At 43.2% G+C, this 17,003-nt stretch overlaps 1 protein-coding gene and 1 pseudogene across 1 annotated transcript; one reads left to right on the top strand and one right to left on the bottom strand.

Annotated features, from left to right (window-relative positions):
- Positions 1-605: 605 nt before the first annotated feature.
- On the bottom strand, positions 606-11,869 carry LOC109865299 (arf-GAP with dual PH domain-containing protein 2-like). Its single transcript, XM_020453401.2, has 11 exons — positions 11,443-11,869; positions 10,647-10,777; positions 10,378-10,469; positions 10,017-10,105; positions 9,710-9,822; positions 5,579-5,725; positions 5,419-5,502; positions 5,241-5,303; positions 3,404-3,481; positions 3,060-3,288; positions 606-2,899 (listed from the first exon to the last, which is right to left on the bottom strand). The coding sequence occupies exons 1-11, from the start codon at positions 11,528-11,530 to the stop codon at positions 2,868-2,870; spliced, it is 1,146 nt and encodes a 381-aa protein (XP_020308990.2). The 5' UTR covers positions 11,531-11,869; the 3' UTR covers positions 606-2,867.
- A 180-nt stretch (positions 11,870-12,049) lies between these two features.
- LOC109865298 (transcription elongation factor, mitochondrial-like) lies at positions 12,050-16,550 on the top strand (annotated as a pseudogene).
- Positions 16,551-17,003: the final 453 nt, after the last annotated feature.

Here is a 17,003-nt window from a genome sequence, read left to right as displayed (position 1 = left end):
TTCTGTTTGAAAAAGCTAGCCTTTGCTTTCCTGACTGACTTGTGTATTGGATCCTGACTTCCTTGAACAGTTGCATATCGCGGGGACTATTCGATGCTATTGCAGTCCGCCACAGGATGTTTTTGACCTCAACCCAATTGAGATGGTTTGGGATGAGTTGGACCGCAGCATGAAGGAAAAGCAGCCAACAAGTGCTCAGCATATGTGGGAACTCAGGTGAAGCTAGTTGAGAGAATGCCAAGAATGTGCAAAGCTGTCATCAAGGCAAAGGGTGGCTATGATATCTTCACAATGATTCTACAATGTTAAAAAAAACGTTAAAAAATAAAAGGAAAACCCTTGAATGAGTAGGTGTGTCCAAACTTTTGACTGGTGCTGTATATTTGAGACCTCTCAACCCAGAGAAATCTCAGTTGACCAAAATGGGGTCAGTCCTAGTAGCTCTGCATGGCATCAACTGTACTACAAAAGTATTCTGAAGGGGCAAATATCAACATTTATGAACACAGGGTCACTACAGTTATTGTTACTTGTGGTCATAAACATTATTTTTTGTTCATACTATGAGGGGGGAGGGTGTTAAATGTATCTTACAGTAAAAGGGGTGGGTCAAGTGAAAATATTTTTTATGTTGGGGAGGGGGGAACATTTTTTCTTATGACACCTTGAGTTATATTTGACATATATGGCCACTCCCCCTTTTGTAATCTTTCACATCAAAATACATTATAATAATTTACTTCAATGTCTTTATCAGAGACAGAACCATGTTACCATGTTTCAGAGAGAACCAGAATGTCACTAGTCTTGTACTCAAATGTCAAGTGTGTCCATTTTTTAAATCATATTTCGCACATTTAGGCGCATTAGCCCAAGCCCCCTACGAGATTTAAAGTTCGAGGGCGTAATCAGCCTCGTCCCATAAGAGCTAACAGGCCATTTTCATTGGTCATCTGCAGCTATTTGTTGAGTGAGCTGAGACTTTGCCAAGGCCCCAGGCAACAGCGTGAGCTGAACAAACGGAGCATTTGGCAGTCGTCCCATTAGTCCCTGTATGCAGAGGCTGGGCCGGGAACTGGGAGAGAAGTGGTGGAGAGTGGTGTGGGGGCAGTGTTGCTGGCTGTTCTCCAGTCTCTGTGAGGCACCACAGGATGCAGGTCGAAAGGAGCATTTGATTTGTCTCAGGGAGTTGGTGGCTGTTCTGTTGCTCTTGTGGAATGGCCACCCAGAGCAACATCCTTAACATCCTGGCAAAGGTGGGGACTGCCTTTGTAATGGCAATTTTAATGTTAGTGCTTTTTTTATAAGTCATTTCTGTGTTCTATTCATGTGCTGTTCTATAAACCAATTTCTGTGTTCATACAAGTGGCTGACTGAACAAATCCTCACTATCGGTAGCTGCAATTTGGCAGTATGCCCAGACCTTATTTTGAGAACAGTATCTCGTGAGGTATTGGTCTGTCACATGAATGAAACGGTAATGATTAATGAATTATGTTATGTGTGTATAGCCGTATATAAGATAACCGCTGGGACTGCCCAAGCAGAGCTCCTGATTGACATGTGTACTATGGTGCATTGAGTTGGTTGGAACCTCTCCAGCACGCTGACAATAAACAATGACTCATATTAAGACTGACTTTGAGTGTCCCTGTGTAAGAATTTCCACAACAGCCTCTTTGTACATGTATACATTGTCGTAAAGAAAGTAATGGCTACTGTAGTTATCACAGTGTCACAGGTATAACAACAACTTAAAGAATATTTTGCCTCTTGAACCACAAGGGGTACTCTATATGGACATAAATAATGTTTAACTCACTTTTCCTGGTGTGTGCTATTGGCATATGTAACAATGACAGACAGGACATGCAAAATAATTTAAATAACAGTAGGCTGCAATCAACACAAAGATAATAAAACACTGTATTATAAAATAACAAAAAACGAACTCTAGTAGCTCCATTAAAGTATTGTATCGCACTCTCTCGCTTTCTATTTACAATGACTGTACAAAATATTAGGAACACCTCTCAGAACAGTCTCAATTCATCAGGTCTTGGCCTCTACAAGGTGTCAGGGATGCAGGCCCAATATGGCCCATGTTGACTCCAATGCTTCCCACAGTTGTGTTAAGTTGGCTGGATGTCCTTTGGGTGGTGGACCATTCTTGACACACACGTAAAACTATTGAGCATGAAAAACCCAGCAGCGTTGCAGTTCTTGACACAAACCGGTGCGCCTGGCACCTACTACCATATCCTGCTCAAAGGCACTTCAATAGTCTTCAATTGTCTTACCCATTCACCGTCTGAGTGGCACACATACACAATCCATGTCTCCATTGGCTGACAAATCCTTATTTAACTTGTCTCCTCCCCTTCATCGACACTGATTGAAGTGGATTTAACAAGTGACATCAATAAGGGATCATAGCTTTCACCTGGTCAGTCTATGTCATGGAAAGAGCAGGTGTCCTTAATGTTTCATACATTCAGTGTATATACACATTAGTTCATAGAAAGTATATATTACATTCCCAATATCCCTGACAATGCCATCAGTTCCCATCTCATAATATGCAGTCCTGTCATTGGTTTGCAAGGTGCCCTGGATAATGGTGATTTGCAATGGTTACCAGTGCTGGTCCACATTGGCAGCTCTTCAGTTCGTTTAGCCTCCTTAGCCTGAGTTCATTTAGCCTCTCCTTTCCGATAAACATGACTCCATTGAAGAGTTCCCTGATCATCTCTTGTGAGAAGCCTCCACCCTGCCACTGGTAGGCTCTCTGAAACAGGCAGCCAGCCTCACACATTGCCATTTCTTCCTGTAAATCGTGTTTTCCTTCCCTCGGGTTTTTACACCATTCATTTTTTCATCCTTCTCATGTTTGCCTCAGCTGAAATAACAAATAAAGACAAATGTTCAATAATAAAAAATAAACTTATTTCAGCTACTCAAAAGGTATAATTTTCTGTCATTGACCACTTTTACAATAATCGTAAGTCTCATGCTGCTGGTATATTGTAAACATGGTGAACAGTGAATGGTCTTCATACTGTTGTAGTGCTGCGGTAGCATAGGCTGGGAGATTACTAGTTTGAAGGCTTCTATCCACTCCCTCTGGTCCTGCTCCTGGTCACACAGGAAGACAAACTGCCTGTCTGGCGTCTCCAAGGTGACCCCGAACCTCCACCTGCCACTGCGGCTCCCCTTAGGCTGGCCCTCCCTCACAGAGTAGCCATGGCCCTCTGTGCCGATGAAGACAGCTCCCAATTCCAAGGCATCCTATGGCCGGACACACAGCAATACACAAATAGAGACTGCCAGACACACACACACACTTTGCAACATTCTTCTCCACAAATACAAATGTCTTAAGCATATTCTCTTTTGTCATTACCAGTGAAGATTTGAAGTAGGACAGCTTTCTGTCCGTTAAGTTTAAGATGAACCATCTCTTCTTGAATGGCTCCCATTGCTAAGAACAGACACAGAAGGCACAGAATCAGCCCTGGCTGAGCATCACACAGGTTGAGTTTCTGATGCTCTCGGCGTACAGTGCCTTGCGAAAGTATTCGGCCCCCTTGAACTTTGCGACCTTTTGCCACATTTCAGGCTTCAAACATAAAGATATAAAACTGTATTTTTTTGTGAAGAATCAACAACAAGTGGGACACAATCATGAAGTGGAACGACATTTATTGGATATTTCAAACTTTAACAAATCAAAAACAGAAAAATTGGGCGTGCAAAATTATTCAGCCCCCTTAAGTTAATACTCTGTAGCGCCACCTTTTGCTGCGATTACAGCTGTAAGCCGTTTGGGGTATGTCTCTATCAGTTTTGCACATCGAGAGACTGAAATGTTTTCCCATTCCTCCTTGCAAAACAGCTCGAGCTCAGTGAGGTTGGATGGAGAGCATTTGTGAACAGCAGTTTTCAGTTCTTTCCACAGATTCTGGATTGGATTCAGGTCTGGACTTTGACTTAGCCATTCTAACACCTGGATATGTTTATTTTTGAACCATTCCATTGTAGATTTTGCTTTATGTTTTGGATCATTGTCTTGTTGGAAGACACATCTCCGTCCCAGTCTCAGGTCTTCTTCCAGAATGGTCCTGTATTTGGCTCCATCCATCTTCCCATCAATTTTAACCATCTTCCCTGTCCCTGCTGAAGAAAAGCAGGCCTAAACCATGATGCTGCCACCACCATGTTTGACAGTGGGGATGGTGTGTTCAGGGTGATGAGCTGTGTTGCTTTTACGCCAAACATAACGTTTTGCATTGTTGCCAAAAAGTTCAATTTTGGTTTCATCTAACCAGAGCACCTTCTTCCACATGTTTGTTGTGTCTCCAAGGTGGCTTGTGGCAAACTTTAAACGACACTTTTTATGGATATCTTTAAGAAATGGCTTTCTTCTTGCCACTCTTCCATAAAGGCCAGATTTGTGCAATATACAATATATAATATACATATAACTGATTGTTGTCCTATGGACAGAGTCTCCCACCTCAGCTGTAGATCTCTGCAGTTCATCCAGAGTGATCATGGGGCTCTTGGCTGCATCTCTGATCAGTCTTCTCCTTGTATGAGCTGAAATTTTAGAGGGACGGCCAGGTCTTGGTAGATTTGCAGTGGTCTGATACTCCTTCCATTTCAATATTATCGCTTGCACAGTGCTCCTTGGGATGTTTAAAGCTTGGGAAATCTTTTTGTATCCAAATCCGGCTTTAAACTTCTTCACAACAGTATCTCGGACCTGCCTGGTGTGTTCCTTGTTCTTCATGATGCTCTCTGCACTTTTAACGGACCTCTGAGACTATCACAGTGCAGGTGCATTTATACGGAGACTTGATTACACACAGGTGGATTGTATTTATCATCATTAGTCATTTAGGTCAACATTGTGGATCATTCAGAGATCCTCACTGAACTTCTGGAGAGAGTTTGCTGCACTGAAAGTAAAGGGGCTGAATAATTTTGCACGCCCAATTTTTCTGTTTTTGATTTGTTAAAAAAGTTTGAAATATCCAATAAATGTCGTTCCACTTCATGATTGTGTCCCACTTGTTGTTGATTCTTCACAAAAAAACATTTTTATATCTTTATGTTTGAAGCCTGAAATGTGGCAAAAGGTCGCAAAGTTCAAGGGGGCCCCCTTGAATACTTTCGCAAGGCACTGTATATCACTTTTAAAGCTTCGCTATGTTCAATGAATTTGCTGGATTACTAACCGTTGGGCCGGTTTTCTCCATGTAGCCTTCTTTAATGCTACTTCTGGTTATCAAAGGTACGAGCTGCACAAGCAAAAACATAGAAAGGAGACAGATCTGTACAGAGGGAGTCCTTGAAAGGATGACGTCACATGTATCGCCGTAATTGACATGATATGTCACAAGACATTGAACTCACGTCACTGTCCCTGGCATTAGGGTTGACTTTCTTGAGGTAAGCAAACCGGGTGGCCCGAATCGCATTGAAACAGGACACAATTTCCTAGAAGTAGGAGAGAGAAATTTGACCCAGAGTCTTCATGACAACGTTTCAATTGAGTTTTGTCATAGGTTATTACCTGGCTGTTGTCATGGTAAACAAACAGGTTTCTGGTCCGTTCTTCCTCCAGGTAGGAGATTTGCAGCCCGTGGGCGTGGCCTATCTTTTCCGGCTGGAACACAGCATTGAGGTCCTTCATAGAGATGACTGCTTTGGGCTTCTTGGACTAGGGTCAATAATACACAACAGGCAGCATTATAATGATCCCTTCTCAGGTATTTTATATTTAACATTTATTTAACCAGGTAAGTCAATTAACATCAAATTCTTATTTACAATGACGGCCTAGCAAGAGAGAAAGGCCTCTTGCGGCGATGGGGCCTGGGATAAAAAAAAGATTAAAAAATTGACAAAACGAATCACGACAAATGAGACACCACAACACTACATAAAGAGACCTAAAACAACAACACGGCAGCAACGCAGCATGACAAAAACATAGCATGACAACAACATGGTAGCAACACAGCATGGCAACAGCACAACATGGTAGCAACACAACATGGTAACAGCACAAAACATGGCACAAACATTGTTAGACACAGACAACAGCACAAAGGGCGAAATGGTAGAGATAATTTTTTTGTTAACACGCAAAGCAGCCACCAGTGTCAGTAAGACACTCTTCCTACCGAACCACATAACCTTTGTTTTGGATGTGTTCAGAACAAGGTTAAGGGCAGAGAAAGACTGCTGGACACTAAGCTTTGTTGCAGGGCATGACACACAACATCTGGGGAGGAGCCAACTGAGTATAATAAGCTGACCGCTGGCGTCACGTCGTTGCAAAATACATTTAGAAATCTATGTTATTCAATTATTGCACCCACACTGGTCACGCCCGTCAACGAGTCAACGAGCGTCTGCGTTGCCAAGGGCTAAAATAGAACTCCTTTCTATTTACTGATGCAGATTGAGGTGGAGGTCCTGCCTCTCCCATCTCCTCATTGGTTTATAGAAGCAGGTACCCACGTGCCATCTCCTCATTGGTTATACCCACGTGGGTGATTGAAAGATGAACTGAGTTGCCAGTCGGTGTAGTAATACTATGAATGTTTAGATGCCAATCACCATATAAGTTCAAAGATGAAAACGCCTGGAAGGAGGAGAAGACTATAAATGATTCGGTTGACAGTTTTATGTGTGGATTAATTGTCGGAGTAGAGGACCTTGTGCATTTCAGGTAAAATAACAACTCAATGTTTATATCCCAGGACAAATTAGCTAGCAACAGCAAGCTAGCTAAATAGGACAAATTAGCTAGCAAGTGCAAGCTAACTAGCTAAATTGCAATCAATGTTTAATGCTTTTCGACCTGATCCCAAATGAATGGAATTGGCTCAGGGTTTGTTTAGACATTTTAACCTGCGTGTCGTGATTCCGTTTGGTGTAGGGGGACAAAATAAATTTATGCACGATGGAGCAGACGCGCAGACGGTTTGGGTTCCGTGTAAGACTGTATCACCTGCATATAAGTGGATGCAGTGCATTCGAAAAGTATTCAGACCAGTTCCCTTTTTCTACACTTTGTTACATTTCAGCCTTATTCTATAATTGATTAAATAAAAAAATGCATCATCAATCTACACACAATACTCCATAATGACAAAGCAAAAACAGGTTTTTAGACATTTTTGCAAATCTATCACCAAGACTCTTCCTAGAGCTGGCCGCCCGGCCAAACTGAGCAATTGGGGAGAAGGGCCTTGGTCAGGGAGGTGACCAAGAACCCGGTGGTCACTCTGACAGAGCTCCAGAGTTCCTCTGTGGAGATGGGAGAACCTTCCAGAAGGACAACCATCTCTGCAGCACTCCACCAATCAGGACTTGAGTGGCCAGACAGAAGCCACTCCTCAGTAAAAGGCACATGATAGCCCACTTGGAGTTTGCCAAAAGGCACCTAAAGGACTCTCAGACCATGACAAACAAGATTCTCTGGTCTGATGAAACCAATCTGACAGAGTGTGAATGGCTCTGCAGAGAAGAATGGGAGAAACTCCCCAAATACAGGTCGCTGCCAAAGGTGCTTCAACAAAGTACTGAGTAAAGGGTCTGATTACTTATGTAAATGTGGTACTCCAGTTTTTTAAAAGTTTTTTTTATAGATTTGAAAAAAATATATACACATAATTGTTTGCTTTGTCATTATGAGTTATTGTGTGTAGTTTGATGAGGGGGGGAACAATTGAATCCATTTTAGGATATGGCTGTAAAGTAACAAAATGTGGAAAAAGTATAGGGGTCTGAATACTTTCCGAATGCACTGTAAGTGGATAAGAGCCTATTGCCTGAGGTATGTTGTTGATGTAAATTGAGAAGAGGGGCCTGGGATCGAGCATTGGGGTGACAGGTGGGCTGAAACAGCAGATGTTCTGGCTTTACATATTGCACTCTTTGAAAGAGGTAGTTAGCGAACCAGACCAAAGACCCCTCAGAGACACCAATACACCTAGGCCGACCCACAAGAATGGGGTATGGTGGGATTCGAAATGGTTGGTGATCTGTTTGTTAACTTGGCTTTCGAAGATTTTACAAAGGCAGGGCAGGATAGATATAAGTCTATAACAGTTTGGGTCTAGAGTGTCTCCCCCTTTGAAGAGGGGGATGACTGCGGCAGCTTTCCAATCTTTGGGGATCTCAGACAATACGAAAGAGAGGTTGAATAGGCTACTAATAAGGGTTGCAACAATTTCGGCAGATAATTTTTGAAAGAGAGGGTCTGGATTGTCTAGCCCAGCTGATCCAGATTTTGCAGCTCTTTCAGAACATCAGCTGTCTGGATTTGGGTGAAGGAGAAGCGGGGGCTTGGGCAAGTTGCTGCACGGGGTGCTGAGGTGTTGGCTGGGGTAGGGGTAGCCAGGTGGAAAACAAAAATGCTTATAGAAATGGTCAATTATCGTAGATTTATCAGTGGTGACAGTGTTTCCTATCCTCAGTGCAGTGGGCAGCTGGAGGTGGTGCTCTTATTCTCCATGGACTTTACAGTGTCCCAAAACTTTTTGGAATTAGTGCTACAGGATGCAAATTTGTGTTTGAAAAGGCTAGCCTTAGCTTTCCTAACTGACTGAGTATACATACTGGTTCCTGTCTTCCCTGAAAAGTTGCATATTGCGGGGGCTACTCGATGCTAATGCAGAACGCCACAGGATGTGTGCTGAAGCAGTGAATAAAACAAACTTAGGCTTCTAATGTTAACATGCATGAAACCAAGGCTTTTACAGTTACAGAAGTCAACAAATGAGAGTGCCTGGTGAATGGGAGTGATGCTGGGGGCTGCAGGGCCTGGGTTAACCTCTACATCACCAGAGGAACAGAGGAGGAGTAGGATAAAGGTACGGCTAAAGGCTATAAGAACTGGTCGTCTAGTGCGTTCAGAACAGAGAGTAAAAGGAGCAAATTCCTGGGCGGGGAAGAATAGATTCAAGGCATAATGTACAGACAAAGGTATGGTAGGATGTGAGTACAGTGGAGGTAAACCTAGGCATTGAGTGACGATGAGAGAGGTGTTCTCTCTAGAGGCACCATTTAAGCCAGGTGAGGTGACTGCATGTGTGTGTGTGGGGGGGGGGGGGGGGGGGGGAGCAAAATGGCTAGCTAAGGCATATTGAGCAGGGCTGGAGGCTCTACAGTGAAATAAGACAATAATCACTAACCAAAACAGCAATAGACAAGGCATATTGACATTAGGGAGAGGCATGTGTAGCTGAGTAATCATAGTTATGAAGGAAGGTTTCTCATTAAAGTTTTTCAGCCAGCGTCTATGACAAATCAGTACAGGTCATTTAACTGAGCAGCCAATTCAGAATACAGTGATCACTAAGGTCACTACAGAAAAACACCAGACTGATACCAATCAGGATTATTTGTGAGGATAACATCAAGGAGAGAAGCCTTTTCTGGGATCATACCTCATGGGATTGGTAATGACCTGAGAAAGATGTTGGGAGTCCCATTGTTTTAAGTAACAGGGGATGTTCCCTGTGACTTTTCCAAAGCCTTCTGGGAACGTCCCCAGGACGACATTTTGTTAGCTGGATTATCTGATCCAAGAAGATGGAGAGAAGCTACTTAAAGGGAAAGGGGGATACCTAGTCAGTTGTACAACTGAATGCATTCAACTTAAATGTTTTCTGCATTTCAACCAACTTACATCCTCCTTGGTGAAGTATCTCAAGGTGAAGTCTGTTTCAGAGAGCAGGAATCTCCTTTTCAGGAACTGCTTGTTGTCCTTGCCTTTCTTCCATAGAATTCCTTCGTAAAGTCCTGAATGGGATCCAACCAATACAAAACATTGATTTAGTTAGTATCCCTTCTCTCTTCATACGCAGTATGTTGGTATGTTTGTTTCTATGCCTTGCTCTGTAGACAGAGATGTATGGAAATGTCTTGTGTTCCTTGACAATTTGAATAAAATAAATTGACTTATCCATGGAGACTTGCCAACATTTAGCACTTACCTGAACTATAACCTTGCTGAAGGGAGCTACTCTCTCCTGTGAATTCTCTCCTCTCATACTTAGCACGTATCCACTGATCTTTAAGAACACTGTCAGGAAACCAAAAGGTTATATTTAAATACAAAAACGAATATATTAAAAATACAAACTTTGTGTTCAATATATGACTCAACTTCGACCACAAACCCTGCAGTATTTGCCAACTCAATCAATTGTAGGCTAATCGACACCAATATATTTCTTCCTCTTCTCTTGAAATAATACTGCATCCTTCCACTGAATGAACAACTGTCAAGTCATCACAATTTACACTTCCTTGAATTGAGTGAGCGAACGAAGACATTGATATAGTCCCACTCACACACAGTCCTTCTCCTGTGGCCGGTAGTAGAAGGGCGGAACACACTTCTCATAGAATGCATTGGCTGCAGCGTTACCCCTTGTCTTCATAAACTACAATTAGAAACATAATAGGAACGTTATAACATAATAATAACATAATAAGCATGTTATAACATGACAACATCAAAGGTGATGGTGACTATTATTGTGTGAGCTTGAGAGTGCATCCTTCAAGGTGTAAAGGTTATTGGTACACTAAATGGGCTATTGTCACGTGTTAAACTGTACCTCTACTAAGGAATCATCCCAGAAATCCAAACGTATGGACTTTATCCGGCTGATGGCAGGCAAGTCCCGATGTGTCCCCGAACAGTTCACACATACAAACACACCAAGTTTGTATGAGGCCCAGTCTGGCTCTGTGAATAGCAGTAATATGATACTGTATCAATCCACCAGACACTGGAAATGTTTGCAGCCTGTATACCTTTGAACCACATTACTATAGTTTGGATATTGGACTTTGTAGTATGTCATGCCTTGATTGGTTGTTTTTTCTAAGGTTGGCTCATGAGTTGTAGAGAGTTACTGGAAAGGAGGAACCATTGTAATCATTGTCTGAATTAACTATAACTTCCCCCAAAATAACTTCTTTAAAAAAATGCCATGGTTGTGATCATTGGACTTTTTAGTCATTTAGAGTGACTTACAGTTAGTGCATTCATCTTAAGATAGCTAGGTGAGACAACCACATCACAGTCATGGTAAATACATAATCAGCAGTGAAATCCAGTGAAATAAAAGCAACTATAACTCACTTGTCTTACATGGCTTAGGTTTTTGCTCATGCACCACATTCTATGAACAATAGACAACCACACTGAAATAGTTGATCATTCATATGAAATAGTCACATAGAAGACGTAGCTTCTGTTTGGGGGTCCGTCAATATTTTACTACTTTAAACTTTTGTTTTACAGTTCCTATCTGTACCAAATCCTAGCCACAATGGTAACCCAAACATGTCAAATGTTAGAGGCTATCAATCATGGTTTAACATGTATTTTATTAAAAAATAACTCACCAGGGGCCCCACAGTCGGCACAATGGTCGTTGCTGGGCTGTTTCACCATTTCAAGCAGAATCTTCTTATTTCTCTCCGGACTTGCCATAATTAAATCGGCTATTCTTCTGCGTCAATCAAGTCCCAACAAACGAATTGTTTATTTTACTTAGGTCCATGCCTTTTCATTCACTTCAAATGTATTAGTTCTATAACAGGTGTCAGGACATTTTTCTCGTTGTTGTTGCACTTGACCGCGCTCATAGGCCGACGTTTCCCTTTCTCACTGGCATAGCAACATGCCGTTTATTGTTCTCCACACAAACACTCACTATTCAAATAACAATGAGTAGGGGAAGTGAAAAAGGCGTTACCATATTTTGCGCATAATTTATAAGCGGACATGTAGGCCTGGTAGAATAGTAATATCTAAGAAAAACAACTGTAATAGATTGTATGGTATATACTCCACACAACAATTATATCGAGATAATATATAATGTATTGATAATGTCACCAAAGTTAATTCATATTGAAATATAAATAAATAAAATATCTTAATAAAAACGAAGACATCTTTGACGAAGTTTGCACTTGAGATGAAAGTCAGTGAGATGTTAAATGCAGCTTCAAGAACCTGGAGAGGAGGGGGAACATAAAGTCCCTCGGAACCAAGTATGCATGATCCTTGTTTCTGTATCGGCGTGAGATTGGCGAACAACTAAAGGGCAAAAGTTTGAATGCATTACCTGTTAAACTACGATTACAATGTGGGTTCCAAGGCGATGTATGTCTTTAATCGCCCGGAGAGGTATGCACAAATGTTTTATTCAAGCCGCGAAGTTTCTCGTAACTTCTTAATTACATTTTTTTCAGGTGCTATTTGTTAGCGGGTGGGTATAATTTGTGGAACTTTCCAACAGGAATCTGTTCCAAAAACAAGGTTGCCGAAAAAACAACGCGTACAAGGTTGATACCAGGTAGGGAGGGAGTGGCTATTTAATTAATTCATGTGAGTTGATGCCTATTCGGCAGCTAGTTAAAGAGGGGAATTGATCATGATACTTTGTATACAACCTTGTACTTTACGACGTTTTTGGAACAGATTCCTGTTGGAACGTATCACTAATTATACCCGCCCCCGATTGTATGTTCCCCTCTATTCTTGCAGGGCAGTATGGCTTATTCTACCAACCCCAGGGCTCACTCACCAAACTAGAATTCCGATATCTCAACTGCACGTGTTACTGGAGGAGTCGGATCCCAGTCGCAGGCGTTGAAACCCATAATGACACCTTCTCTCCATCTACTACTCCTTGCGATGATAAGTCGCTGGACGCTACACCTCAGCGAGATGTCATTCTGCAGCTCCTCAACAGTGCGGCAGAGACGGAGCTCGCCGCCGTCAAGCTCCTTCGTGGACGCAAGTCTGTCAACATTGTGGAATACAGGACTAGAAATGGACCTTTGGAAAATCTCGAAAGCGTCACAAATGTGCCGCTTCTGAAACACAAAAGTGCTGTCATTGTCTTCAACTCCATCCTCAACCCTCCGGAGAAGGAGAAAAGTAAAGATCCAGCTAGCCAAGTTCATCAGACCAGAGGTGGAAAGGACCTGGCTAGAGGTAAGATGATTTAGCTAGACGGATGGCCTTGAGGTCTGGATGTTGATGGCACAGTTGGGCAGCCCACAGGGTCAGTCCCCGCTGTCATTTCACCACATAAATACGTCAGTGTTAATACATGTGCATTAATCCACCTTTCTTTCAGGAAGCAAATTCCATAGTGTCCATTGTGTGTGGAGTGAATAAAATAGCCTGGGTGCATGTGGATCATGGCATGAATGTGTTGGAGTGGAAACATGAGGATTGCCACAACTTCCTGAAGGGAACCTACATGGCTTCTGCCTACTTGGATGATATAAGTTGAATGTTTCCGACCGAGGTATTCTTGCATTTGGGTACGTAGGTTAGCACTGAGACATAACTGTGCAGTCTCCTATGGTGTCCGTCTACAGCCATGTCTCAGGGCTAGGTTTTAGCTTAGCACATAATCATTGACTCTGTAATATCCTAACTCCTGTACTGAATCACATCTCATTATGTGCCATAACATCACCAGATTTCCAGTGTGGTATCCCACCTCCCCACGGCTGACTTCTTCGTTGTGGAAAAGACTTCAGAACACTGTCCTGTACCCAGTAATGGCTCACATGCGTACAGTGGAGGCTATGCTGTTCACCCTGCTGGAGCCCCGCCTGACATCACTGCTCGAACCAGGGTGCTCAACATGATGCGCACCGCCGCCATTTTAGCCTCATGGTGGGCGAGTCGCGCACTAGCGGGGCAACGGATGATGGAGTCAGTGACTCAGACGATTCCGAGGGTGACATTCCATCACAACCTGTTGGTGAAATACAGGAACTCCTTCCAGGTGGGTGGGTGGCGTCGGGGGGATGAGCTGTGTAACGCCATGTTGCAGGCTGTGGCGTTTTACGAGCTGCTCAGTGAATGGAGTTAATAATACAGCTGCAATTTCCACCAGGGACTGAAACTGGTTGACCGTGTACAGTATGTGTGACCTGGTGGGGTCGACGGTCACAAAGAGCTAACCTGAGACCTGCATATTGGAGGCTTGATGGAAACTGACACTAGCTTGTATTTAAATGGATACTACAACACTTTACCTCTAGACTCAGATGGTATTGCACTTGAGGTGTCAGTTCAGGCCCCAGCAGCTGAACTTAAGCCTCTCCTCAGACACAACACGTCATGTTCTTCACTTTCCCATGAATAGAAATGTTCCGTCAGGGCCGATAGTAAAGCAGAACAGGCTTGAATGTGTACAGGGATATGATTTGTCACATGCGACCACCTGCATCTGTACCTTTATGGACAAATGTTTAATGCCTTTCAAAGCCTGAAATACCTCTGGTTTTAAACACTAACTCACTGAACCAGATTGTAACTATTGCATGTTATTTTTTTTATGCATAAATATAAAAACAGGATTTTATATTTCATTTATACATTGAATGCATACAGTAGAAACTCCTTACTCAATGTAATAAGCATGAATGAATGTACAGCAAACTATCATGAACACCCATATGGGCTACATTCACTAAATCACAAGTCATTAACATAGGGTGATGATGGCATTAACCTCCCTGTCATGCGGTGTAGAGCAAGAACTTGCTGACTTGATGTCCCATGACAATGACCATTTATCTGCAAGGAGTCACAGTGGTGTTAAGGAGGCCCAGGTGAATACTGCTGAGGTAATGCAGCAACCTAGGAGAAAGTACTACATACTACAACATCTGTCTTAAGTCATCTGAGCAATCTCTTTAATTATAACCGTTTTCCCTTAGTAGAAATTAATACGGTGCTTTCATGCAGTGTATTGACTTACCTGCCTTGGCCCTGCTCCTGAGTTCTCTCTGATTGGCACATGGTGCGGAGGACAGGGAGGTAGTCCACGGCAACAGCTTGCTTGTTTCCCAAGGTGCATAAGGCTCAGTTTGAGAGGACAGTTCTGATGATGTCATATCTCCTTTCAACCACACTGGAAGACAAACTGCTGTTCAGATACCACCAGAAGGTTTTGTTTGCAATGGTGCTCATTTCTGACTAACAGTATTACAAACGTGTGTGCTAACTTCACATAAGCATGTATGGTAATTTAGAGGACTGAGACACCAATGTATTTCTGACAGTGAAAAAATAACTCAGGAAACTGCAGTCACCTAGAATCACAGGAAGTGGTCTGACTGACGTTGAAACCCCGTCTGGGTGGGGCGATGGGGAGGTTCTCTATCACCCTCCAGCCTCTGGGATCCAGCCCATCCCTCAGACACCCTGGCCAGGCACCTCTGGAAGCCCAGGCCCTCTACTGCAGCCTGGATTTCCAATGTCCTCTCACCCCACCACCGACAGCCCCCATCCCCTCTCATCTAGCAGTCCGTCCTTAACCTCCACCCCTGGTCTGCATGGGCCAGCCTTATGTGGAGACTCACTCGGTAGAGAGGTATCAATGAAGGACATGAGGTCCATAAAGTAAGTTATTGCATCTAAGCAGTGGTACACCAAGCCATCTGCCGCCTTCTCAGTTTGTCATCAACAGTCTCAGTAATATTTGATACACTTGGATGAGCCCTCAGAGACAGTGAGGCTCTAAGGCTTTACTAACATGTGAGCTGATCTGGAATCAGATGTTGCCAGACATTTTTCTCCTCTGCCTGGAGCCCGAGGACACCTTAACTGGTCTGATCCAGGATCAATGGGACCTGAGGGTGGTGGATGTCAGGGGGTGTTGGCTCACTCTGAAGCCTAGAGCGAGTCACTTTCTTTGGGGTGAAGAAAGGACTGGGCTGGGTCCTGATTGGTAGGGGAAGAAGGAGCTCCAGGTTTGAGTAGAGTAAAGCTACACCTCTCAGTAAGGATCTCCATCAGCTTGATGGTGTCTGGTCTAGCCCAGGACTGGCACTGAGGAATCACAGAAAGACAGTCAGACAGTCATTCAATGTTGTTACCTGAATAAAAGCATTGGATGTTCATCTAGTTCATGTTCACAGGGCCTCTGAGGTGACGTGCCTTTAGAGTGGTCTGCAGGTCATGGCTGGGGCCAGAGTTCAGGAGCCCCAGCATGCTCGAAGTGCAGCCCACGTCACAGAGGATGGCGGGGAGAAGCATTTTCACCCACCCAGAAACTAAATGGAGTAGCAGCTTCATACCATACCATGCACATTAGGTGAGGGGATACAATGGTGCCAAGATGCTCGACTCACTACTGAAGGTTGTTTTAAAAAGGATCGCTTCAAAGTCGCCACCAAACTTAGGCCTTGAAGGAAGGATCTGAAGACAGTTTTCGTGTTATGATTCAACTTCACATCATTTTCAATACAGATTGAACTCATATTTTTCAGTATATACACACACACACCACTAGTGGTCAGTATCACGGGTCTCTTGGTAGTCGTCATGAAGGTCTTGATTGCTGTGAAGAATCCCACATCATCGAATATGACATCAACCTGCCGGAGAGCAGGTGCAGCTTGGTCACTTAATTAAAATGTCTAGTCTGCAACCTGGAACTGCTAAACAACCGAAATAAAACTACTGACTGCTGTGTGGTTTACCTCTTCAAATAGAATGAGTGATGTGGACATCCTTTTACTCCGGCTACCGGTTGGTGGCTCTTCAATGTCTGGTGACAGTTGACTGACCAACGTAGGGTTAATAATATCTGCCTTCTTCACAGTTACGGTCTTGAGACAAAAAAACCTGTAGGAAATAATAACGATTAAACAAAAAGACTAATCGTAGCCACACCAGACGAGGCTAGTGGGATGAGCTATAAGAGGACGGGCTCTTTGTAATTGATGGAATAAATGGACCGGTATCAAACATATGGAAACCACACGGTCGGCCCTGTTGCATTAATTCCATTCCAGCTATTACAATGAACCCGTGCTCCTATGGCTCCTCCCACCAGCCTCCTAAGATCCACACATGCCTATGTGTGGTTAACTAAGCTCACAAGGTGTTTCTTGTTTTTCTTAACTGTTCGGTAGCTGCTTGT

This window comes from Oncorhynchus kisutch, linkage group LG20, assembly GCF_002021735.2.
Source record: "Oncorhynchus kisutch isolate 150728-3 linkage group LG20, Okis_V2, whole genome shotgun sequence".
NCBI classification, from domain to species: Eukaryota; Metazoa; Chordata; class Actinopteri; order Salmoniformes; family Salmonidae; genus Oncorhynchus; species Oncorhynchus kisutch.
The sequence above is the reverse complement of the archived record's forward strand: the minus strand, read 5'-3'. Positions and strand labels throughout refer to the sequence as shown.